Source organism: Nomascus leucogenys, chromosome 16 (assembly GCF_006542625.1).
Source record: "Nomascus leucogenys isolate Asia chromosome 16, Asia_NLE_v1, whole genome shotgun sequence".
In the NCBI taxonomy this organism is placed as follows: domain Eukaryota; kingdom Metazoa; phylum Chordata; class Mammalia; order Primates; family Hylobatidae; genus Nomascus; species Nomascus leucogenys.
The window spans coordinates 17058488-17085739 of NC_044396.1; the positions used below are offsets into that span (position 1 = coordinate 17058488).

General features: G+C 37.5%; 1 protein-coding gene across 1 annotated transcript in view; it reads left to right on the top strand.

Moving 5' to 3' along the window:
* The first annotated feature begins 445 nt into the window (after positions 1 to 445).
* Positions 446 to 27252, top strand: part of PIP4P2 (phosphatidylinositol-4,5-bisphosphate 4-phosphatase 2) — a 47147-nt gene continuing 20340 nt past the window's right edge. Inside the window, exons 1-4 of the mRNA XM_003268284.4 lie at positions 446 to 742; positions 19890 to 20038; positions 21029 to 21135; positions 22784 to 22907. Coding sequence (XP_003268332.1) covers positions 637 to 742; positions 19890 to 20038; positions 21029 to 21135; positions 22784 to 22907 — 486 coding nt within the window. The 5' untranslated portion in view covers positions 446 to 636. The remainder of the gene's footprint in view (positions 743 to 19889; positions 20039 to 21028; positions 21136 to 22783; positions 22908 to 27252) is intronic.

Below are 27252 nucleotides of genomic sequence, written 5' to 3' on the forward strand. Positions count from 1 at the left end.
TCTCTTAGATAACAGATGTTGAAAACTGATTTCCTACATAACACCCCTAGAGAAGGAATTGATAACCCCAGGAAGATGTTTTCTTTATATAACTGCTGCAAAGTTTGACAGCAAAGAGTCAGTCCCTCCTCCTCCTTAGGGGAGATAAACTTGATAATCTGCTTTTGCTTCAGTTTTCTTGTAATCAAGTCACAGGCCTTTCCTCTTCGCTAGCCCCTTTCAGGCTGCTTTTTATCCGTCTTACCTAGAAAAAAGGACTTGTCCCCCTCCATCCCATTTACTCTCGACCCCCTTTCAGTTACTTGGCATCTTCCTTTCCTTTTCCCTTCCCAGTTGGTCCTAATTTGTTCCACTTTTCTCTGGCTGGCTGGGCTCCCGCTCCTCCACTCCCGCTCCTCCCACTCTGCGGGTTCTTTCTTTCTCCCTCCCCTCCCCTCCCCCAGCCATGCCTCCCAGCGCGCTTCCCTTCCCCCGCCTCCCGGTCCTGCACCCTCCCCTCCCCCCGCCTCCTGCCTTGTGACACATCCCGGGCCCTCCCGGAGGCGGCAGCAGCAGCAGCTGCAGCGGCAGCAGCCACCACTCCGCCGAGGCCGCAACCCCGGCTCGGCCTCCCCAGGCCACGCCGCTGCCGCAGTCATGGCTGCTGATGGGGTGGACGAACGCTCGCCTCTGCTGTCAGCATCCCATTCCGGAAATGTCACCCCCACCGCCCCACCGTACTTGCAAGAAAGCAGCCCCAGAGGTAAGGCCAGCGTAGATCCCTCTACTTTGTAAGGAAACGCCCAGAAGGATAAAGACCTCGGAGCTCTAGCTTGGAGGTGGAGGTGAGCCTCTCGCTTGGGCTGAGGAAAGATGATGACTGTGTCTTCCCAGGCGAGCCCCCTGCCTGATAGCTTCTCCGCAGGGCTTTTGTGGTGGTGGTGGTGATGATGGTGGTGGTGGTGGTGGTGATGGGGTGTGTGTGTGTGTTTGTATTTCACTACTTCTTACCCAAGGCTACAGGATGTGACATGAATTTCCCAAGCTCTGCTTAGCTGTTTTCAGAGCAGCCCCTAAGCGCAGCTAGAAAGTGGTGCAAATCTTTCACAATCATTCACAAATCCTTTTCCGTTGCTGAGAAACCAGGAGTATTGCTCACCTTGGCATCTGTCCTTGAAAGGGCTTTAGCTTGAACAATATGCTTCTGCTACCATTCACCCAACAGTGCTGTGTTCACTCAGTGAATTGCCATACCCAAAACGAATACAGTTAATCAATATTCCTAATATGTCTGAAATTCTTGCCCTTCCTTTTAACTCCTACTTTCAAGGAGTATGTGTTAGATTTAATTGTGAATGAGAAGGAAGGACCTTACTTCTGAAAGAAGGGAAGATAGAATATTTTTAACACATATCTGGGTGAGATTGAAATTAACTTGTAAAAAGTAACCCAAATTAATACTACATATATTTCTATTTTTTTTTCTCAAGAAGAATAAAAAAAGATTAAATGCAATGGGATCTGGAGAAATATGGAATCTATTTACCATACTATCTGATATATTTAAAAATCGATCGTTGTTCTAAGCCTTTTAGTTGATTACTATAGTAAATAAATAAGGTGGAGTCAGGTGTTACAAGAAAATGGAAGGCAAGACTTAAAAAAAACCACTTAGGTTAGTGAAAAGATTGGCCAAAATGGCACTTGCAAATGTTCCTTAAGTGCATCTCCCTATTTTTTTGACTGAATATGAGCAAAGTTTAAAAACCCAAGGAAGCAAAAGTTAATGATTTTGAAAATATAAGTAGGTAATGTTTCTTGTAATACAACTTTTTAAGTTCAAGTCTAGAATTAGAGGTGATGTAGAGCAGGTTGAACTTGTTTAGTATTTAAAATTTCTATTTAACATTTTATAACTTCAAAATCAACTATCTAGATCTTAATCCATACTTAACAAGAAGCAAAACAAAAGAAAAACATGTTTAGCTGTAAATAATTCAGTGTGAGCCATGGCTTGAGAAATAAGGTACAGAGACTTGCCCACAGAAAACCTACAGGTCATGTTTGTTGGTCAGCATTAAACTTGTATCAAAGGACACCAGGCAAGAGAATTTCCTCTAATGGGCCAATATGATAGGAATATTTTACTGTTATCTAAATCGTATTATGTAGAATAGACTTAAACACTCACTAATGAATGTTTCAACTTCATCAAGTCAGCCTTTTATGGCAAAATGACAGTTTATTAGGAGACAAAGTTTCAGTTTAAGTAATTGTCCTATAACCTATTTTCGTGCCCTCAACTACTGGATAAATTATTTTTTAAAAATGGTTACACTCAGGGACCTGCTTGTAGACATCTTTATTATTTTCCATATATTTGTTTAATCTAATAAGATTCCTCAAACTACACAGGTATAAGTTCCAGTTCAGCCACTGAGAAAAAATAGTATCATTGTAGAAAACTTTTAACAACCAGAGAAATTCAATGACTTAGCAAAAAGCTTCTTCTGTGTTACGGTAGAATATATTTTTTCTTAATTGGTGAATGAGACACGTTAGATGATTAGAGAAACTCTTAATTTCATGTGACATAACACCTACAAAGGAAGAAGCATAAATGAGAGGTAAAAGCATTTTATTTGCATTTTGACAGAATATTTTTCATCATCAGTAACAAACATTGTAATAAATATTATGAGTAACACACAAGATCTAATTCTGGAAGACCACCACTATTCATTCATTTATTAATTTATTGGGAAGCACAATGTACCATACACTGCTCTAGGGGAACAAGAGTGATCAATCCCATACCCTCATGAAGCCTATATTGTATTAGGGAGAAAGAATGAATAAATACATGGCTGAATTATTTCAGATTGTAAAAAAAAATTCTATCACTAGATCAGATGTTTTTGGTAGTTGAAAACCATTAGGGTTGACAGTTGGAATTCGATCAGAAATAGAATGCACTTTCTGATAATGAATTTTAGTTCGTGATCCCATTTATAATTATGCAGACTTTTATTTTTTTAAAAAAGAAGTTAAAAGCTATAACTAGTGAATATTTTCTCCAATCCAACCTTTTCTCTTTCTTTGACCTTCTAAAGTACAGGAATGTTAGTTCCCACCTCCAAGATGAGATAGTCCATTTCAGGTTGAAAGTTGGTGTAGTATTTATTTCTAGACAGATTATTAATAATGTAGCAGGGAGCAGTTAGTATTGTGTGTTTAGTTTTAGCACAACAAAAATCATCTGTGGTCTGTGTAACAATCCATGTTGGTTTCTAATTGGAGTGTGTCTAGTGTTCTCTACTGTCAGTATTGGATTCATGCATAGGAAATCGCTTCTCTCCTGCTTACAGTGCTTCATTTAATATACTTGCCAGTTTTTGTTTAGGTATAGAAATTAAAATTAAAGAGAGTTTTAGGCTCATCTGAAAGGAGATGGGAAGACATACCACAAAATTTACACAGTTTTGATGTATTAATTGATTCCTTTATACATCTGCTAATTTTGTAGTTAGGATATAACAAAAGAATATGACCTTTGAATTTATAAGATTTTTTCTGTGGAAATTGTTTACATCTGGGATTGTCTCATTATGTATTGAATATGGAAATGGGATTATATGCTTCACTATAATTCATAAAGGGAAAATAATAATTTGTTATACAGAGGCAGACAGTTTGATTTACTTAGTTTATTTATTTTATTATTCAGCAAATAAATATTTGAGTACCAGCCAAATTTGTGGTAGGAGAGGAAAAATAGACATGGCTCCTCTTCCAGTGTAATGGGGGTATTGAGAAATAAATTATGTAATCACACAAATGCAAAATGCAATGGTGATGAAGACAGTGCTGGAAATATATGCAATACCTTGAGAGCATAAATTAATATTTAATTTTGTTGAGGGAGTCGGGGAAGGCTTTTGTGATGCTTGAATGAGATCTGAAAGTTGAGCAAGAGTTAACTTGGCAAAAAGTGGACTGGAAGACCATTATAGGCAAAGAAAGCAGTATTGGCAAAGCCATCAGCAGGGTGGAGTATGACAAATACAAGGAACTTAAGGAAGGCCAACGTGGCTAAAATGGAAACAGCAATAGGAAATGCACTGCAAAATGGGATTGGAGAGATAGGTATGGTGGATATTCTCCCAAGACTCTCTTTCCCCTTCAAAGAACTATGTCTTCTGATATTCAGTTTCCTCCCCTTGAATCTGGGCTGATGCCATGACTTGATTTTGACCTCTAGAATAAGGTAGAAAATATGCTGAATGACTTTGGAGGGTAGGTCAGAAGAGGTTTTACAGCTTTTATCTTGGTCTTTTGTAAAGTACACTCTGGGGAAAGTAACTTGTCATGTAACAAGTGGAACACCCTGAGACTGCCATGCTTTATGGAACCTGAAACTAGCCTCGTAGAGAGAAAGATGCCTGACCAGCCCTCAGACATGTGAAGGGAGATGCCATCTTGGATGCCAAGCTCAATTGAGCCTTCACATGACTCCAGCCTTAGCCAAATTCTTACTACAACCACATGTGGCCAACTTGTTCTGCAGCAACAGATGACCAGAATAATGAATATGAATCAGCCCATCCAGGATATTGTTGGTCATGTTAAAGAATATTGCCATAAGCAAAGGGATGACTGGATTAAATCTTTATTATTAGTTTGTAAACCACTCTATAAATTAGAGAGTGAATTAGAGGATTGGCTAGAGTAGACAAGGATAGATGACTTCCTTGATTATTGTAATAATTCGGGCAATTTAACTGAACTATTTCAGTAGCTTAGACTCAGGTGGTGGTAGAGATGGAGAGGTGAGGGATGATGTTAAGGAGGGGGATTGAACAGGGCTTGATGATGGATTGCACATGGAAGTGAGGGAGAAGTGGCAAGGGTATCTCTTAGAATTCTGGCTATACAACGTCGTGGTGTGATTACCAGAACACCAGAAGAGGGCCGAGTTTTGGGGAACACAGATAATGAACTTAGTTTTAGACATGATGTATTTCAGATGCTTTCAAATATCCAAGAAGAGATGTGACAATTGGATCTACAGATCCCATTTGTGGCCAAATGGGACCTGTAGTGTAGATCCGGTTGTCGTATCTCTTCTTAGTCCTTGTTTCTTAGGACTAAGAAACGGGGCCTGGGCTGAATATATAAAATTGTGTGTTATTTGCATATTGGTGATAGCTAAATACATGGATGTTGATTTAGAACTTCCCAGGGCCCTACCATAGTATGTGCTGTGATGGAACATACATGTGCTAAGGTAGTGATTAAAGCCTTCAGGCCGGCCTCCAGTTGTTTTTTTTGTTTGTTTGTTTGTTTTTCTTGAGACAGGTTCTCACTCTGTTGCTCAGGCTGGAGTGCAGTGGTATACTCATAGCTCACTGCAGTCTTGACCTCTCAGGCCCAAATAATCCTCTCACCTCAGTCTCCTGAGTAGCCACCACACTCGTCTAATTTTTTTGTATTTTTTATAGAGATGAGGTTTCACCAGGTTGCCCAGGCTGGTGTCAAACTCCTGGGCTCAAGTAATTTGCCTGCCTTGGCCTCCCAAAGTGCCAGGATTACAGGCATGAGCAACCACACCAGGCCCAGAGACCTCTAGTTCTAAGATATCATACACATATTGTCATTTTCTCTGTGTACCACAGTGTGAAAAACTTTGAGGTGCTCCATATGAGAAAACCTAGGGAGAAACAGTAATCTAAGAAAAGGAGAAAGCCTGGACAAAGCTTTGAAAAACCCTCATGTTTAATGACTAGGGAGAGGAAGGTGAATGTAGCTGCCAGCAAGGTGGGACAAAAACCAGGAGATGATAATATCACAGAGTCAAGAGCAAGAAAATACTTCAAGAAAGGAGTCTTCATGCAAAAGTTTAAGAAAGAGCAAAAATGATAAGGACCAAAAATGTCTTTTAAAGTCAGTGTCATGGAGATCATTAGGGACTTTAGTGACAGTTGTTTATATTTGTTTATATTCAAGCTCTTTTTAAAGAATTGAAGAATTATCTATTTCCATCTAATGTAATGTTCCAATATACCTTTATTTTAATTGCAAACTGACCTCAAAGCAGCTTAACATAAATGAAAAGGTTAATATTCCTTTACCCTGAAACTCATTTAGGTTTTCTAGGAAGCATAATTGTCATAATTGTGTTTTAGAAGACATTGCCATATCCTTTTCACCTTTAAAAAAACATGTAAACTTGAAATTGCTTGAGGAAATGTTTTCAGTGAGTAGAAAAATAAAATAAATTGACTCCTGGTTTTGAGACATATTATTTAATATGTACTCTTATGCTTTCTTAGAAATCCTACAGTAAATAGGTTTATTTTTAGTGACTCTCATGTCCTATACCTGGAGAAATCTAAGGTGAGAGATAGTGTCTTAAAGTTAGGTAAGGTCTCAGTTCGTTTTTAACTGTGTTCTACACTAGGCTAGACTTTTACTGAATTAGAGAGATTGAATACATTTTGGCAGTCTTTTAAATTTCTGAGCCTCCCTGCATACTTGCAGAGTATAAGGTTGTCTGTGGATTGGCAGGAAGAGATGACACAGATCCAGGGACCCTTACCACATGCACAACCCATTGTAAGACTAGATTAAATTCTCACTTTACTTGCCAAGGATTCGGAAACCCACTGGAAGCCAGATTGTCCCAATGAGGAGAAAAGGATGCAGGATATTTGAGAGCAGCTTCCTGAAGCTCCCCCCAGCCCCAGTAGAGTGTTCACCTGCTGTGATACTGAGCAAGCAGGGCCTTGGCGAATATGAGAAGCCTGTTGTGTTATGCTAATGCTAATGCTCCATTTAAGGAATTTTTTTTCAAAATGGTTCTTGAATCAAAATTTGCTTCACTGAGGCCACATCCTCATCAAGGAAAAATAGAGCCCACACATTGGTGAAATAGATCTGCTTCTAGCTTTCCAGTATGGTGGTGAGCTCATTTGCTGTTATAGTCTTTTTTTCATTATTCTGTAGGCATCAGGCTCAAGGATTCTTTTATTCTGTTTTATAATGCCCACATTTCCTTCTGTCTATACTGAGCATCTTTAAAATATTAATCAAGAAATGTTTCATTCAGTCATCCTTTCAAATATTTGAATGCCTATTACAGTATTCCAGATGCTGGGGAGCTTACATTACTGTGAGAGATACATACAGTAAGCATTATAATTTCAGAGGGTGAAGAAAATAAAGCAACCTATGAGGGTGGAGAGTAACTGTTTGGATGGCAAATGTTTGAGATGAGTGTCCAGGAAAGACAACTCAGAGATAGCAATCACCGAGAGACCTGAAACATGAGTTGGATCAGCCTTTGGAAGATTTACTGAAAGAGAGCTCCAGGCAACGGGAACAGCAAGTATAACACTTGCTATTTTAAAAACAAGGAGGAGGCTGGGCGCTGCAGCTCATGCCTGTAGTCCCAGCTACTCATGAATCTGATGCTGGAGGATCTCTTGAGCCCAGGAGCTTGAGGCTGCAGTGAGCTGCGATTGTGCCATTGTACTCCAGCCTGCACAACAGAGTGAGACTCTGTCTCAAAAATAAATAAATAAATAAATAAATAAATAAACAAAAACAAGGGACAGTGGGTTAGAGCATGGTGACTTAGAGGACAGCAGAAGAGGTAGAGGAGGTGAGAAGTGTAAATGAGGGAAGTTCAGGGGAGATTTTCTATTCCACCTGCTGAAGAAGGGATTATGTCCTGAGGATAATGAGAAGCTATGGAGAGGTTGGAGCAAAGGAGAGACATGAAAACACTTTACTTTTTAAAAAAAATCACCCTTGGTTGGCATGTGGAAGAGAACAGACTAACGAGACATGACACTAATCAGGATGCTGTTAGAACTGAAGAGGCAACAGGGGATGGTGATCTAAACCAGGGTACAGGTGATGGAAGCACTGAGGTGTGGTTGGTGTCAGGATGTATTTTCAACAGGACTTGCTGATGGGTTGAGTCAGTGAAAAGAAAGGAATCACAAATCTCCAAAAATGACCCAACTAAGTAGGTACAAGGTTATATCTGAGACAGGCGAACAGGAGGAAGAGTTGGCCATGTGTGTGGGAGGTGGGAGAAAGACAGTGGAAATCACTATTCTGTTTTGGACATGTGGAGTTTGGAATACCTTTAGTTATTCAATTAGAAATGTGAATTAGGCAGTTTGTTGTACAAATTTGAGGTCTGAGAAAACTTGGGGTTGGAGAGCAAATTTCATTCAACAATTATTTATTAAATGTACAGTAGCATTTTCCTGGAGTGGGAGACGATGCTCTCAATTTCCTGTTTGTTTCCAAGGACTATGCAGACTCTTCAGGAATGTAAAACCTGTAGGGTAGAGCACTCTGTTAAAATTTTGGAAGGTTTGCCAAATGCATACAAATGTTAGCTAGATGGATATAGATATTGGAGAAGAAAGTTAACAGGATGGATGTTCATAACTATCTTTGAGGGCAATAAGCAGCTGTCTAGGAAGTGATCTAAATGGAAACTGTAATACTTCCATTTGGAAAAAGTAGGTAACCCTGAATACACCTTTGTGCTCAGGTGTTCTGTGTTTCTTTTTTTTTTTTTTTTTTTTTTTGAGACAGACTCTCACTCTGTTGCCCAGGCTGGAGTGCAGTGGCGTGATCTTGGCTCACTGCAACCCCTACCTCCCAGGTTCAAGCGATTCTCCTACCTCAGCCTCCCAAGTGCTGAGACTACAGGTGCCTGCCACCACGCTTGACTAATTTTTGTATTTTTAGTAGAGGTGGGGTTTCACCATGTTGGCCAGGCTGGTCTCGAGCTCCTGACCTCAAATGATCCACCCACTTTGGCCTCCCAAAGTGCTTGGATTACAGGCATGAGCCACCAGGCACCTGGCCTGTGCTTCATGTTTAATGAGTGAGAGGTATTGAATAAATTGGGAATGGCATTCCACAGTAGCTCCTGAAAAGGAATACATTCTTCCTGCTGTTTTCTGTTATTTTATGAGTGTTTCTATGCTTTTTAAGAAAAATTTTTGGTGGTAGTGGGGGTGTGCAAAGGAGTTTATGTTGCTTTTGAACTTTTCTAGATTTTTTCTTTTCCAGTTGCTGTTGTAAAGTGAGTTTCTTTTCTTCTGTAAAAACCACAACAATCAAATGTGAAAAAAGCAAAAAGCATGGGTCCTTTTTCTGGACTTCAGGTGCATTGTGCAAGTATTGTGTAACTAACTCCCTTTAGAGTCCAGAGAAGGTCTGCCACCCGTAGTGTTTGGCTTGGGAGACCTGAGGCTATTTATCTCCGCCAGTTACTAACTGTTTGGCCTTGGAATCGTTACTTTACATCTCAGGGCCTCAGTTTCCCACATTTATCCAAGGAGTGGTCCATTATGTTTCCTTTGGCTTTTATATTGTTCTTAGGAAGCTGGACACACTTAGGAAAATATTTATATAAATTTAAAATGTAGATGCTTGTTATCCTTTCTTATCTCACTCTTTTACTTCCAGTGTCCCTCTTTCACCTAAATAGCTATTCCTTCCAGTATGCTTTTAGAAATGGGAAAGATAGTATATTGAAGATTAAGGATGTTACATGACTTTTTAAAAAATTAGAAGCCCAACTAGCATGCACTGTTTTATTTCTCTGTAGAATATATTTACATGTGTGTGCTGCATGATTGATTAGGGCATTTTATTCTAAGCATTTACTTCTAAAGGCAATGGCAAAATTTTTCTTCCTTTCATATTTTGAGATATTTAGGCTTGGTCAATCTGTAATATGGATTTTAAAACAGTGTACAAGAAAGCCCTGAATTTTTTGACATTTTTAACATGTGATTTCTACAGGGGGAGAATTTGGAAGAAGGCATGTTACAATATGACATTTTATTGTTTGACAGATTAAGTGCTAAGACTGACCATCCAGAGGAGAAACAATATAGAGAAATGATAGTGAGTAGACTTAAAGTGAGATTTTCAGACACCTTTTAGACCATTGGACATATCCCAATAAACATTGATTTCTATTAGCTGTATGGATTTTACAAACTAATATAAAGTTATTTTAAAGTTTTGTAACAAAAGCATTTTCCAAGTTTATAGAATTTGGTTGTCATGTTCTAGTTCTCTATATAAAATACCTTGCCAGGCTCAGCAAAAGTCATGTTTGGATTTGCTACCATCCCTTAATGAGGACATAGGTCATTATTAAAACTATCAGACATGCCTGGATACAGGATGACCTAAGTGGAAGCCATGTGGTCTTTTATGACCCAGCTTCAAAAGGCAAATATAATGTCATTTCTGCCATCGTCTATTTGTCAAAGCAGTTACAAATCACCCAGATTCAAGGTACAAAGACTTCACCTCTCAATGGGAGGAGTGCCAAAGAACTTGTGGCTATTTTGTAAAACCACCATAATAGGCCATGTCATATCCATAGAATGGAACAACATGATGCTGGAAAAGAAATGATTAAACTCTATATACAGTTATGGAAAGATACACTGTAAAATGAAAAAACAATGAGATGAAGAATAGTTTATAAGTCATACTCTCTTTTGTAAGAATGATGGAATAAATGAGAATATGTATATGTGTATATTACCTGTGCTACACTCAGGGAATACTAAAAGGATACATAATAATAACATAAGTGGAAATCTCTGAAGTAAGACTTGACAAGTGGGCACAAGGGTTGGAGTAACAATTCTGAGCATATGCCTTTTTACATGATTTTGATTTTTGAGCCATGCCAATATATTACTAATAAAAATTTAATATGTAATAAATACATTAAACTTTGGCTACATTATATTATTGGTATTTGTGAAGTTTGTCTTGGATTAGTACCTCAAACATGTTAACAAAGCCATTTTTTTAGACTGTGTCCGCACATCTCTGTATAGGTCCTTGCAGTTGCATGTGTTATTTCATCCTGCTTGATTACTCCAGCCTATAAAGATATTAATAGGAAGAATCCTGTTTTGAGATGGGAGATCTATTACTATCTATACACTTTTCCCTAAGACCATGCTCATTGCCTCATACACTTGTTAGCCATTTATAGTCTTTTCCAAATGAGATCTACTTTTTTTTTTTGAGATGGAGTCTTGCTCTGTCGCCCAGTCTGTAGTGCAATGGCGTGAATGAGATCTACTTTTTACTTCCTATAGGTAGATGAGTAGGAAAGGGATTCTTAAAACTATAACATTCAAATTCTACACATTTGCTGAGGCTCCTTTCTTTCAAGCAGTCTTTTCTAATTTCTGTTGCTGGAATATATATGTTCCCAAAACAATACCTCACATTTGTACTATATATCTTTTTGTTTTTGTTTTTGTTTTTTTGAGACGGAGTCTCACTCTGTCACCCAGGCTGGCGTTCAGTGGCACGATCTCGGCTCAGTGCAAGCTCTGCCTCCCGGGTTCACGCCATTCTCCTACCTCAGCTTCCCGAGTAGCTGGGACTACAAGGCACCTGCCACCATGCCCGGCTAATTTTTTGTATTTTTAGTAGAGATGGGATTTCACCGTGTTAGCCAGGATGGTCTCGATCTCCTGACCTTGTGATCTGCCTGCCTTGGTCTCCCAAAGCATTTGCACTACATATCTTAATACTTATCTATGCATATGATCCCATAGGGAGAGACAAGGAGGGAGATAGGATTCCTGTCACATCAGGGAGCTCTACTATAGTCCCTTGCCTATGAACTTTTACATTTAGGCACTTAACGAATATCGATTGTATGAATGAATGATAGCCTGAGAAAATAAGGAAGGATGTCATGATGGTGATGATGAAGTCACTTAGGGACTGAAAGTTTTACAGGATGCTGGAGGAATGTGGGAACAAAAGACAGAAGTGATCCAGCAGAGCATGTGGTCAGATCTTTGTCCTCATTAGAAACATCCATATGACAAAGGGAAGAACTCCATGGCTGTAACCCCTGCTTGCTACAGTGGGGGTGCCATTTTAATGGTTTAATTCCTAGATTTCTTTAGTAATTTTTTTTTTCTTTTTTTGTGACAGAGTCTTGCTCTGTAGCCCAGGCTGGAGTGCAATAGCACGATCTTGGCTCACTGCAACTTCCACCTCCCGGGTTCAAGTGATTCTCCTGCCCCAGCCTCCCGAGTAGCTAGGATTACAGGTGTGCACCACCACTCCTGGCTAATTTTTGTATTTTTAGTAGAGACGGGGTTTCATCATGTTGGCCAAGCTTGTCTCTTAACTGCTGACCTCTTGATCTGTCTACCTCAGTCTCCCAAAGTGCTGGGATTATAGGCATGAGCCACTGCGCCCAGCCGTAATTTCTGTATTTTAAAATAAAATTCCATTAATCCATGGGCCACAGATAAACAGTAGAATTTAAGGGATTTATTCACTAGATATCTCTCAACACCTACCTAAAAAAATAAATATTGATTCTAAAGACTCTTGACTTTCTCTGGCATTAGAGCTCATACAGCGGCCTTATCGCATCTCTTCAGTTACGAAGCAGCAGTCAAATTTAGATAATAAGCAAGTGGAATGAAGATGTGATGGGTATCACCATCCTTGCATCTTAACAGGTCTTTCCTAGTGGCATCAATCTCTGAAATTTCCCCAGGGATGCGGTGTTGCTTTTGGTATCAGTTCCAGGGACTGCCACTTGGCCATTCCTATATTAACTTATGGGCCAGGGAACAAAGTTAGCAATTTTACTGGTTGCCAAGAATATTTGTTCCAATTGTATATTCATAACTAATAAAATAACTTCGGAGTGGATCCCCATATCTACTGGGACCACTGTGAGTTGAATCTGGGCTAAGACATCATCTATCAATTGATAGCCGCTTTGAGTCCCTCTGGAATTAGCACTGTTTAACCACCAGTTTCTAGTAATTGCTGAACCATCTGGGTATTTTCCTTTCCCCAGTACACAGTCTTGTAAATAGCCTTGTAAATAGCCTCAGGTCTCTTTGCAGAAAGTTTGAAGGAAGATTTACAGTACATGCTGAACCTACTTTTGTTGGAAACTGGTTGAAAGATTATGACTCTTTCTTGTGGCTACCAAAATTGGGTTGCTGGTTAAAATACCTAGAGTTTTTTCTAAGATATACAACCAAGCAACATCTTTGCAGGTAACCCATCCATTTCAATCCTAGGCTAATTTCAGTTAGCCACTGCCAAAAGTGCTGTGGCTCAAAATATTGTAATATCCACTACTTCTTCTTGCAATAAATGCACCCACCTGTATTCAGTGTTTAATTGCTGCCATTTGGCCTGTTACTCCAGGATTTCATCATCCCCATTGAAATGAGGCAGCACATCTCAATGGGGTCATCTCATACTGTAATGTCTGGTCTGCATTGGAGAGAAACCACAGCAGGATGCATGTGCTCCTCTAAATAATGTATTTATTGATGCCTTAGTGAAGGGAGTATGCTCTGGCCCTTCTCAGGGGATGTAGTGAGGTTTGAATATGCAGGTTTCATATGATAAATCCACTTCAACATTCCTAACCCTGTATGCCTTTGGTTGCGTTTCCTGCATTATGCTAGGGATATTCTAGCATCTCAGCCTCACTAAATGTAAAACCAAGTCTCATCAACCAATTAAGTAAATGCTTAAAGCTACTTCTAGCTTTAAAACAAACATTGAATCCAGAAAATCTCGCTCAATTCATTACTGTGTTTTATTCTCTTTGGTTTAACACCCTTAGGATCCACTTCACAAGTACTCTCCAGGTTTCTGGAAATACATATTATCAAAATGTTGCAATTATTTTATGTAGAAGCTGCCTCTTACTGAATTAGAAGACTTTGTATTTGCCCTTCTGAAACATGTTGAGATTTGACCTTAGTTATGGATCTTGAGACAAGGGGCTTGAGGGTGGATTTTAAGAAGAATGGCCATCCCCTTGTAAGGCAACTGCCTCAGGCAGGGGCATCACAGAGTTTTCCAGTAAGGGAAGGCTTAGGCACAAGAGGGAAAGATATTTTCCACTTGCAGTGGAGGTTCAGAGTGACTCAGGAGTTTAAGATTTGCAGCTCTGTTTGGGTACAATCAGATGGTCTCATTCCAAGTTTTAGAGTTCCACTTCTTTGCAATCAATGCCCCAACTTTCAATGAGAAACTTGATAAGGCTGTGGATTTACCTAGTAAGGCTGTGGAATTACTTGATGTTATAATTTTGCAATTTGCACAATTAATATTTCTGTTTGATTTCCGGCAATAAATTCTTTGTTTATTAGAAATAAGTGATACTTTTAAGGTTAAGATAGACATTCTCTGGTTCTCTAACCATGATTTTAGCTGAGAATGTAAAGACCGGAGCTTCTCATTTTCTGTCTGTAGAGGCCCAGTGCATTCATAAGGATCCATCCATATCATAGTCCTTGTAATAATTATTACTACCATAATGCTCAAGTGAAGGAGCCAAAAACATCACAATCAACTACTGGGGATAATCTGATTCATCAGGATGGCACCATGGGTCATAGATTACTACCATCCCATTTCCCATTGGTAAGGAGTTTGGCATAGCATTTAAGCTCAAGTTGACCAAACCATTTCTCCAATTCCATCTTTGAGGAATTGTTTCCTGAGATCACTTCTGATATGAATTTCTATATCAGTCAGTATTGGTCAGAAGATAGAAACCACACAATAGAGTTTAATATAAAGAATCATTAACCAAGTATAAAGTAACTAACTAGGTAACTGTAAGGTAAACATATTACTCTAAGGTATCAAGGAGGTAGCAAGAAGCAACTGCCACCACTAGGGCTGAGGGAACAAAGGGAAGAGATTGGACTTATTAAAACTTAGTAACTTAGAGGAGGGGTCCTGCAGAACTGAAATATGACTTCTGAAGAAGCACTGGCCAGCTTGTGCTGGTGTCTCTGAACTCTGGAGAAACTCTCTGAACTCCTTCCTTGGGAAGGAGCACTGGCTATTTGGTGTGGGGGTCTACAAAAGGAAGCTGGTTCTGGCAAATGTTGAAAACTATAAACTGACTTCAGTGTTCCCAGAGGAAAGAACTACCATTACCAGGGTGAAGTAATACTCCTAGGGTGATGTTCAGAGAAACAGCAAGCAGATTGGGAGCAAACAGGTAACAAATAGAAGGAATAAGTCCCTTATTCCTCCTCCAGCCTTGCAGCCTCCCAATATCACCTCCTATTAAGAACATAACCTGGAGCCAGCTGACAAAACCAAAATGTGGTTTGCAGAGTTCCAGCTCCAGCATCACAAAAGAGAGTAAAGGTGGATTTGGAACTGAGGGTCAGTAACCTGATAACTAGCACATTTCCTTTTCAACCTGTCTTCAGCCAGATGAATTGTTCCGAGAATGTCATTGTTCTGGGAGAACTTGAGTCTCCTAAAATAGTTTTCTTTGGTTTCAAAGATGGGGAGGAGCAGGAAGTGGTCTTCCTTTGCTCTGTATTGAACTGAACTGGAGAAGTTTGACACTAAAAGCAGCTAACCCATAGTGGCCAAGCTAAGTCTGTCCCTAACCTACATTTTGCACAAAGATACTAGGGAAAATGAATCCTTGCAATGAAAATTAGAGGAGAAAAAAGCCAGGCTTTCCTCAAAGGCTACCCTTTTATACTTTTCTTGCTCCTCTTATAATCGTAAAATATCTCTCATTTTAAGCTGATGTCATTTTCAATTTTGATATAACATCTTTGTCAAGAGCCTGAAGGGCTGCATATAGAGGATGCTAATGTAGTAAGTGAATTAAACTGCCAAATATTGTCATTGAGGAGACGTATAAAGGAGTAATTGAGATAATAAAGGTCAGAGCAATCCAACAAAACAATTTCAATCTTTAAAATACTGGAGGATGTATCTGAGAAAAAATGAAATATGGATTAATACACCAGGATGAATTAGCAAGACGGAGGGGCTGTTTGGCATAAAATAGATAAATTAGGTAAATGTTTGTGTTGGGAAATGTAATCTGATCACTTGTGGGTTTGCAGAATATAACGCTTCCTTTTGAGTGTTTTAGAAAGATCATTATGTGTGCCTTGTGATCCATAAACTATCATTCTCTCTCTTTTATAAGTCCGTTTTTCTCTGAAGTTTTTACTGTGAAATGATTCATCTTTTTAAAATATATTCTATTTCCTCCCCACCCCGATTCTTCCTTCTCCTCTTCTTCTTAATTCTCTTTAACCAAGATTTTACTCTCCAGAAATCTACATTATCAGATGTTTGCTTGTTCCTAGAAAAATCCCCCCATTGGCCCTTAAATATTTTCCCTATATTAAGTCATTATTTATTAAAGGAGACAGCTGTTATTGTGGAGAGATCTCCAGAACAGGAGTCAGCTCTGGGCTTTGCTGAAGTTCTGCATAACCCTTAAAAAGTCAGAATTTCTGGGTTTGTTTTCTCCTTTGTAAAATAAAGAAATTAGACTTCATAATTCCAAAGATTGTTTGAATTTCTAACATTGTTCTATTCTGGAGCTTTGAGGGAGTTTTTTTTTTTTTTAGGATTAAGGACTACTGGCCTAACAAATACTGCTCACATGGAGGAAAAAAGATTTTTAATTTAGGCAAACCCCATGGAGAAAAATGACCATTGTTTAGATAACAAGTAAGACTTTTCCAAACTGAGGAATTTTTGTGACTTTCAATATCTAATGATCCTAAGTTCTGAGATTACAGTGGACTTTTTAAATGTGGTGCGGAAATTTAAAATAGGTAGGATAGTGGTGATCCGTTGTTTTAAAGTGAAAATATAGGCATGGTGGTGCATGCCTGTATTCCCAGCTACTGAGGAAGCTGAGGTGAGAAGATCACTTAAGCCCAGGAGTTCAAGGCTGTATTGAGCTGTGATTATGCCAAAGTGAAAAGAGACAAAATGAATAAATCTAAGTTAATTTAATTATTATGGGTTTAATCTATAATAATCTAATTATTAATCATTTAAATTAATAATCTTAATCCAATTATTGTAGGTTTACTAACTGTGGAATCTCCAGAATTACAAGTCCCATATAAGAGGAGATGGAGCTACAAGTAAATGCTTCCCTCATTGAGGTGAAATCTGAGTGATAGGGAAAGGCCAAAAGTACAAGAAATATCTGTCTAAATCAGTTTAAGGCTGAAGTAATGGATAGAACATTGAAATGAAAGGCCAGGAAGCACTGTTTATTGTGGCAGTTAGGCTGCAGCATCTGTCATTCTATTGATCTCTTGGATTGATTCCATTTATCTGGTGGGCCAGGCCAGTGTCCCCTGACTACTTCACCTCTCTCAGTGCATTATTTGGAGAGAGTAGTCTTCTATATAAAAGAAGGCCTTGTTTTCCATCAAGCTGCACTCCCCTGCTAGAACCTTAGCTCCTCTGCAAGGAGAGTAGGGTTAATATATTAGGTTGGTGCAGAAGTAATTGCGGTTTTTGCCATTTGAAAGTCGTAGCAAAAACCGCAGTTACTTTTGCACCAACCTAATACTTGGTGTTATTTTTCCGAGAGAAATAGATATGTCTAATAAGTTTTAGTGACTCGCTGATTTATTAATTCATTCAACCATTGAATAAACATTTACTAAGCATTGTCATAGATCAGGCATTATGACAAGCACTGGTGAAGTAGCTGTGGACAAACCAGATGTGCCCCTGGCCTCGTGGAGCTTATGGTCTCTCTTACGTTAGATTTATAATCCTCACTCGTTGTTCTGTCCATGTCCCTCCACTTCCCAAGCCTCCAGAAGAGTAGATTTGAGCATATTTCTGTCATTGAAGGCGTTTTTTTTCTTTTTTTGGCAGATTAAAAATTATGTAGTACAAATCTTAGAAGAAAAATTCACAGGGTTTTACTGGCTCTAATGCCGTTTTAATGATTGTTAACATCACCCTCTGAAATTTTCTTAGGAGATTTCTTTGAGCAAAGCTGAGGAATGTATGGGTTTGTGTCCTTTTATGTAGTGTAGCAATATTTCACCTCCTCTCCCCATAATGCCCTTGTTTTCTTTATAAAACTGTCTTGCATTTAAGTTTCCTTTCTATCATACTGTGTAAGATAGAGACGTGGGATTACGAGAGAACTACGTAATGTTACTGTACAACTCAAGGAAAAGGCCAGAGAGGAAGCAACTGTTATTAATAATGCTACTGCAAATAATTATTAAAATAATATTCATTATCATATACCAGGCAGTGTGTCTTGAATTTCTAGTGAGGTACATATTCTTTCCCTAAGAATAATGTCTTTACTGAGATCTGACAAAGTAATCTAAAAATTGCAACACCTTAAGTATATTGTTGACTCATTGTTTCTTTAATGTGTTTTTTTCTTCTTGATTAATACATTACAGGTCACTCTGGATCACGCTCAAATTCTTTTCACGGATTTAAAATTATTTTTATAATTTAAGACATGTACAGCTTCTTTTGAATTTCAGTGTTTGGCAGTGTTCTGTTATAAGCCTCCCAGAAATGTGAGCATATCGTCATTTCAAATGGCCTCTTTCAGAGCCTTGGCTGCTGCAGAAATTTGTCTTATGAATCATTTGAACAAATACCACTTGTTGCTAATCCTTAGCAGTCTGAAAAAAATCCTATATCATAACCCAAGGATCAGGTGGAAATATGTGTATTTTAAACATACCAAAATGTTTTATGCTCTAATTCTTTTTAAAATATCACAAAGTCTAGAACCTAATACAGTGGATAGAAAACCTTTATTTCAAAAATAGCTCTTATTATGATTAGCTATTGTGATTATATTTTATAGTGTTACAGAAGCCTCTTGAGATACCAGTTCTCTTTCGTGCTTCAATCATGTGTTAGAGTGTGGCTCTTTCTAAATGTCCCAAGACAAAACTTTACCTTGGAAAAGTCTTCTATCCCTGTAGTTGAGATGGTTACAGAAAGGGGTTAGGCAGTCTCCTTTAGAAATCCCATTCCAGAGTAGTATATCAAGATTCCTTTTCTCAGACTTTTGTAACAAATATACACTTCTGGTAGATACTTGAATTTGAAAGTAGGCCTCCACCCTTCACTCACTGAGTCAACCTTAGGACTCTCAAAAAAACACTGTGTGTGTGTCTTTGTATTATGGGAATTTTCAAACATACCCAAAAGTAGTTGAAAATATGACCTTCCATGTCATTATTATATTCATCAGTTATCAACATTTTGCTACTCTTGTTTCATCTGGTTCCCCATTCTTTTTGTGGTTGTCGTTGTTATGGTTTTTGAAGTTTTTAATCCCACATACTACATTTCTTTACTCATAAACACTTTGATGCATTTCTTACATTTTTAATGGTAGGTAAATTTTGAGACTAAAAATTGTTATATTTACTTTATTTTTGTTTTGTGTCTGAAATTAGCATGGTTCCCATTTTTGTTCCATGCTGAGAAGTTTAGTTTTCTTAGGTTCATTTTTGTTTCTTCTTGACTTCTTCCAAAACCTTGTTTTATTCTTGTCATAGCCAGCAGTCATTATAACTGGTTCCAATATAAAGACAGAGCATGACAGCTACATAATTTATATGTATGGATAAGCAATTTTAAAACTTTGCTTTCATCGACCATTTTTATTTCCTGGGAATCAGATCACTTGTGTAAGATTTTTATTGTAGGCATAAATTACCACTCTCCTGTTAGAGACTGTATGAATTTACTAATAGGAATGGAGTGACATTTTGAGTATAGATTAGTAAAAGGAAACTGGGTTATTGGGATAGACCTAGGCAAACATGAGTTAGATTTTATCAGAGTTAAGAATTATTTTACTTGATAAGTCTCATGGATGTTTGTGCTCTAAAAGTAAGATAAATTGGCTAGCTTTGAAAAACAAATAAAAGAATGTGGGAAAATCTTGATCGTTTCTTCTTTACTTATATTGCCTCTATATTCAAACCAGCCATAGTAATTTCTCTAAGACACTGATTCAGTGACTAATATCTTTTCAGCGGAGCTCCCACCTCCATATACAGCCATTGCCAGTCCAGATGCCAGTGGTATTCCAGTAATAAACTGCCGTGTGTGCCAATCACTAATCAATTTGGATGGCAAGCTTCACCAGCATGTGGTTAAGTGCACAGTTTGCAATGAAGCTACAGTAAGTGGAGATTTCCATTAGTAAAAATATAAATTGTTATTTGACATTTTATTCCTAAAGGAAGTACTTCGATAATGTTACTTAAAAGTATATGTGGGCTGGATACAAATATGGTAATCTTTTTTCCTGTCTTTTCTTCTGTCTCTCTTTCATCATAGGATACTTCCCTGTGTTTAAAGCTAATCCTATTAAGAGAATTTCATGGTGAATTTAAATATAATGCCTTTTGGCTTTTTACTTTCAAAAACTAGACTGAGCATGGCAGTTATGTATAAATACTTTCAATATCTATCCACATCACAACTACATTCATTCTAGTTTTCGCTAAAATGAAAATATTGTGTACTAAACTTCATTACAGATGTAAACTTTGCCCTATTTATGTGGATAATTATTTAAAGTTATTTTATGTCTGTAGGATGTCACTATTGTTTTTCTGGGCTTTTGTGATTATGCATTTATTACTAGCATCTGTGCCAAAGTGTTTACAAATAGATTGACATTTTATTCAATTTAGTTGATAGTAATTTAGGAATGTTTAAAATATTGAATAACACTTTTCCTTTTTTAAAAATTGAGCTTTGGGGAGCAACTAAATTTTCAGCAATATTTTTATAGTTTCAAGTAATAAACTGGTAAAGCATACACTGGTTTAGATGAAATATATTTCTTTCATAGTTAGGCTTTATATATTACATTTTGATCTCTCAAAATCTGCAATTAAATATTAATTTTATCTTTGACTTTTTTTTTTCTCTTTAGAAAAGTCTAAAAAAAAGTCAGCCAGTGATTATTGTGTCTTGAAGGGCCACAAAGCATGAATACTTGACTTTACATGTTTTATAGAAAAATCATAAAATAAAACCTTAAGTTACAAAAGCAATATATTTCATTAGTTTTCATGGAATCCTTTCCTTTTTAAACACAAACAAACTTTGACAATCTGTACTTTGGTTAATTGTTGTGTTTGCATTTTCTTCCCTTATCCAGCCAATCAAAAACCCCCCAACAGGGAAGAAATATGTTAGATGCCCTTGTAATTGTCTTCTCATTTGTAAGGACACATCTCGGCGAATAGGATGCCCAAGACCCAACTGGTAAGAGATAAAGATTAATTCATTGATTCATTCATTTGTTCATTCAACAAGTATTTACTAAAGGTTCTTCATGTGCCAGGCTTTGTTCTAGAAAGAGTCTTTGTTTTCAAAGTCATTCCAGAATCTAGATTTTTTTTTGTTAAAGCAATGACAAGCTTGGTTTGAACTTAGTCATAGATATTTGTAGGATATAATATTCTTAAATGAGCAATGAATGTTTTCTTTGTGTTATGTAAGTACTTAATGCACTATAATAAATCAATAACTCATTGAACTTATTTAAAAATAATGAGGTCAGGCCAGTGGTTCATGCCTGTATTCCTAGCAGTTTGGGAGGCTGAGGTGGGAGGATCACGTGAAGCTGGTAGTTTGAGACCAAACTGAGCAACATAGTGAGACTCCGTGTCTACAAAAAATTAGTCAGGTGTGACAGCATGCACCTATATCACCTATATTCCCAGTTACTTGGGAGACTGAGGCAGGAGTATCATTTGGGCCTAGGGATTAAAGCCTGCAGTGAGCTATGATTGTGCCTCTGCACTCCAGCCTGGGCAACAGGGTGAGACCCCATCTGTTTCTCTCTCTTTTTTTTTTTTTTTTTTGAGACAGAGTCTCAATGGGAAGAGTCTCAAAGAGTTGGTTCACTGTGACCTCTACCTTCTGCACCATAAGCCTTCCCACTATAGCCTCGTCCTGAGTAGCTGGGACTACAAACACACACCACCACTCCCAGCTAATTTTTTGTATTTTTTTTTTTTTTGTAGAGACAGGGTTTCACCATGTTGCCCGGGCTGTTCTTGAACTCCTGGGTTCAAGTGATCCCAAAGTGCTGGGATTACAGGCATGAGCCACCATGCCCGGCCCATCTCTTAAAAAAAAAAAAAGTAATCACTTAGTTTACTTTTGATATAATTAATCTTCACCTGCAAGTGTTTTAGTTATTTTTGTGTATCTCACTGTATGTTATACTAATCTCTGCTGAATGTATATGTGCAATAAATTCTGGAATTATTCGCTCATGCCCAGTACCATTATGGATGTCCCCAGATACAAGTATATAAAGGCCTTACTTGTGTTTTTTTTTCTGTGATCTCTCTGGCTTTTTGACCATTACATGAATCATGTACAGCCCTATCCAATGATAGACTAGAGAATAGAAATGAAAGCAGGATCCTGTTTGCTTTCATCTCTGATTAAATACGCATCAAGGAATATCACACTGCTCAGAGAAATTTGGTTGTAACCCAGCCCTTCGGTGCCTTCGTGGCACAGAAATTTTTGTTGATATAGAATATTTTTAACTTAGTCTTCTACCAAACTCAAGTTGGCTTCCTAGATAGGGAAGAGTAAGTAGCAACTGTTTTCTGATTTGAACTTACAAAAACTTGGAAATGACAGTTAAATGGTTGCCATTGATTAGGACCAATGCTATAATATATTGTTTCTATCCCAAGTACAGAAAGACTCATATTTTGCTTTTGAAAAACTGACTGTTACTACTCTTTGTAGTTTCGCCTCCAGCTTGACATTTAATTCACTTAATTTATAAAACAAGTATAACACATTTCATATTTTTGGCCATATGTTGCAGGTTTTGCTCTTAGGCCATTTGTGGGATAGTGAAGTTGTTTCCTTTCTCTTTTCACAGTAGACGGATAATTAACCTTGGCCCAGTAATGCTTATTTCTGAAGAACAACCAGCTCAACCTGCATTGCCAATCCAACCAGAAGGTACAAGGGTCGTGTGTGGGCACTGTGGAAACACATTCCTGGTAAGTTACTGGACATTTGTCATTAATCTGTAAATACAGGTCATGATCTTACAGATTAGACCACTGCTCATAGTCTTATAGTTTTGTCCAAATGCAAATTAATCAAAATATTAAAATAGAGCCTTATTTTGGCAGACAGTCAGAAGTGCAGCTAGGATATAGAGCATCTTCTGTGAACTAGATAAAAGGTACGTCCTCTGATAAGTCCAATTGCAAAAAGGATCCTCTCTATGTAGGCCAATGAGAAATCGTGCCCAGGCTTAGTTCCATGAGTATCTTGGCTTGGTGAGCAGCTGAGTCTTAGCCCTGCTCTCACCTGCTCAGCAGAGGTCAAAGTGCACAATCTCATGCAGTAGATTTGCTTCATGGCTTCTAGATTCAGGAAAAATTTGAATCATAATTTATCAAAAATTTTCTGACTTTTATAAATTATTCTTGGAGCAAAGGGAATTAACACTGTTACCCATAATTAGATAAAACCATTAGATAAAGAATAAGAAAGTATAAGTAATTTGATATGAGCAAAAGTTATAGAAGTTTTTGTTTTACTACTTCTAACTTAAACTTAGTTTGATTTTTTTTAAAGTTAAATTCATAATTAACTTACCCTGTCAGGAAGGATAAGGACAGGTTTTCTTTTATTGTTCAGCCCATATAGGAGACAAAAGATTTTCTTTAGAACTTGAATGTGAAAAATATTTATCAGAGTATACACATGGGAGTCTAAACAAAACCTGCTGTCACTAAGACATGAGCTTAAGAAAATATAAGTGGTTTGCTTTTTTTTATTTGTAATTTTACTTTTTAATTAAAGAACTTTATGTATATAGTTCTAAATGTCAAATGGGACCGCAATCTTCTCATCTAGCTGACCCCCAGTTACTGTTCCCAAAATGCTTTCACCTCTTTCAGCTGCTTTATTGATGGTCACTTCTATGTGTTTATTTTTTATAATTTTTTAATTTTTATTTATTTATTTATTTTTTGAGATGAAGTTTCACTGTGTCGCCCAGGCTGGAGTACAGTGGCATGATCTCAGCTCACTGCAACCCCTGCCTCCCGGGCTCAAGCAATTCTCCTGCCACAGCCTCCCAAGCAGCTGGGACTATAGTTGCACCCCACCATACCTGGCTGATTTTTGTGTTTTTAGTAGAGACGGGGTTACACAATGTTGGCCAGAGTTCTATGTGTTTAAATTGCTTGCTTATCCTTTTTCTATTTGATTAAGCAATTTTAGACATTACCCACTAAATAGTAAACTGCAAGATGAGAACTTAGCACTCATACTGCCCTCCCACTCATATTCCTTTCCTTGCTTTCATACTCCTAGTAGAATTGCAACATTTTGTTTAATTAATACTTAGTGTTTATAATTTTTATGATTAGGTAAATTTTGTTCACAGCTGAACCAAGCAATGTGGTACATTTTTCTTGTGTATGCATTTTAACATTTTCTTGGACTTATAAATAATTGCCCCCTCCTTTGGATTTAATTTTCTATGTGTAAATCACTCATTCTTATCATATTCTTTTGTAGAACTATAAAATACCTATTACTATAATTAAATGCATCAAGGAATCTATTATTTAGGCTTCCTGCTACATAGTTGTCATCCTTCCCTTCACCATCATCATGAAAATTCCTTTTACCTCTTTCCTGTGTTGGATCCCATGCCATCCTCAGAGTTCTTGGTTTATTCCTTCATTTTGGTGGAGCACATCTACTCTTTGCTTTCTATGAAAAGATGCAGGGAAATATTATATTTGAGCTCTTTTTCTCTTAAGTGGTTTTTAATCTGATCTTACATTCACATTATAATTTGTCTAGATGTACAATTCTAGGTTGCCAGTTGTCACCTTTCAGAAATTTAAAGTCTTTGTTCCATTGTTGATGAGAAGATCAACTGCTATTGTGATACCTGATCCTTTTGATATGACATATTTTTTCTTCTTTTTCTTTTTCCTCTTTCATTTTCTTCAGTGTTATGAAATTTCATGAGGCTGTGTCTTCGTGAGGGTCTTTTTGAACTCGTCATTTGGATATTCAGTGGGCCCTGTTATTGTCCATTCCATTTTTTTTGTTTTTAATTTTGTTTTTTCATATTATTTAGTGGGAAACTTCATTATATCTCCTCATCTTAATTTAAAATTTTAATTTCAGATGATCTAACTTAATTTTTAATTTCTAGGAGCCTTTGTCTTCAATTTTTTAATAGCATTCCTTTTTCATGCCATCTTTGTAAAAGGTAAAGTAGAGATTCCTCTTCAAAGACTTTCCTCTCCATCTAATTAGGAGTAAATAGTAACTTTTCTTAGAAGCAAAATTTATTCAAAGATCTGTGCTAACATTCTTAAATATCTGCTAGCTGTAATAAAGACATCAATGTACTTTATGTTCTTAGCTCCCACAATTTAGCCTAAATATTTGCCCTGGCATGTTTATACTGGTCCAAGCAAGCATTTGGTCATAGCCTGTTCCTCTTCTTATTTGAAGGTGTTTTTACCTTTCTCAGAAAATTCCACAAGTTACTTCCTCCTTCCTTTGTTCTCCTTTGCCTTTGCCTCTTTTAGAAAGTTCTAAGTTGCTAGCCAATTAAGACAAATACAGAATATGAAGTCCTGTCCAGCCAATGGAAACCAGACACAGCAGTAAGGTAGACGCATCAGGTTATAAATGACCCTGTCTCTTTTGTTCAGTGTACTCTTGTGGCAAAACTGCTGGCAAGTGTACCCTTTCTGCAGAAAGCATAAAAATGGCCTTGCTGAGAAAATTAAATTTATGTTCAAGTGCTATTTCTTTATGGCACCAAAGAACAAGCATTCAAACATCTTTCTGAAGCTATTAATTGCATTTTTTCTGAGGTATTGTTCTTCTTTATGCCTTATCTCTGTTTTCTCATTACTTTTTCTATTGGCATTTCTTCTGATAGAAGTTTTATGCAGAAGTTTATATTTGAGAGCAAGTCACTGATTGGAGTCTATGTATGCAGGCAGGGGATAGGTGAAAACTTTCTCCTCCTCGTCCTCTCCCTCCTTCTCTCCCTCCTTCCACTCCTCCTTATCCTCTTCCTCCTCCTCCTCCTCCTCTTCTTTCTTTGTAAAGCTGTCAGCTATTAGTATCAATTGGTCTTTTTTTCTTTAGGGCAGATTTCTCTGGGGAAAGATCCTCTAATCTCTTGCAGGAGATATGCCTAAGAGCCTTTTAGGAGCTAAGAGAGGTAATAGGGGTGAAGCTCTTACGCACTTTTCAGACAATAGACATTAATTTAAATCCTTTGTTTTTAGAATGACTTTTTATTCGTGCCTTCTTCTGTGCCTGGTGTTCCTGGTCCACAAGCTCTGTAGTCCAATTTCTCTACAGAATAAATCATTCTTCTCTTAATGTATTGGGGAAGGGTGGTTTTCTGGTTTTGTGAAAATTTGCAATCAATACTTCTGTCTTTTTCCCAGCTTTATTGGGTTATATTTGACCAACAGAAATTGTACATTTGAGGTGTACAGCTTAATGTTTTGATATACGTCTATATTGTGAAATGATTACCACAATCAAGTTAATTAACATTTTGATTACCTCATATAGTTACCGTGTGTGTGTGTGTGTGTGTGTGTGTGTGTGTGTGTCTTTGTGGTGAGAACACTAAAGATCTACCTTCTTAGTAAATTTCAAGTATATAATACAATATTGTTAACTATAGTCACTATACTGTACCTTAGATCTTCAGAAATTATTCAGCCTGCCTAACGGAGACTTTGTACTCTTTGACTAAAATCTCCCCTTTCCTTACCCACCTCAATGCCTGGCAACCACCATTCTACTCTCTGCTTCTATGAATTAAATTATTTTACATTTCCACATACAGGCATGTGTTTGTCTTCCTGTGTCAGGCTTATTTCACTTAGCATAATATCTTCCAGGTTAATACATGTTGTTACAAATGGCAAAATTCCCTTCTTTTTAAGGCCAAATAATAGTTCATTGTATGCATATACCACAATTTCTTTATCCGTTCATCTGTCAATGGAGATTTGGGTTGTTTCCATACCTTGGTTTTAATGAATAATGCTGCAGTGAGCTTGGGATTGTGATACTCCTGCTTTATCCTTACCCCAATCTCCACCTTTAAAAGTATAGGGTCTACTCTGGGTCTTTCAGTGTGAAGCAGCCTGCTGTCATTGGCTTATCTCTCTATAGATAGTTAAGTTTCAACATCCCTTTCACTAAGTGAGTTGCAAAGTCCATCTGCTTTCCATTGTCCAAAAATTTGAAGTCATATTCCCTCTTTTTTTATCCTTATGGTATTATACATTTCAAAATTCATTTACTATTATTTTAGTCAGGTTTGGG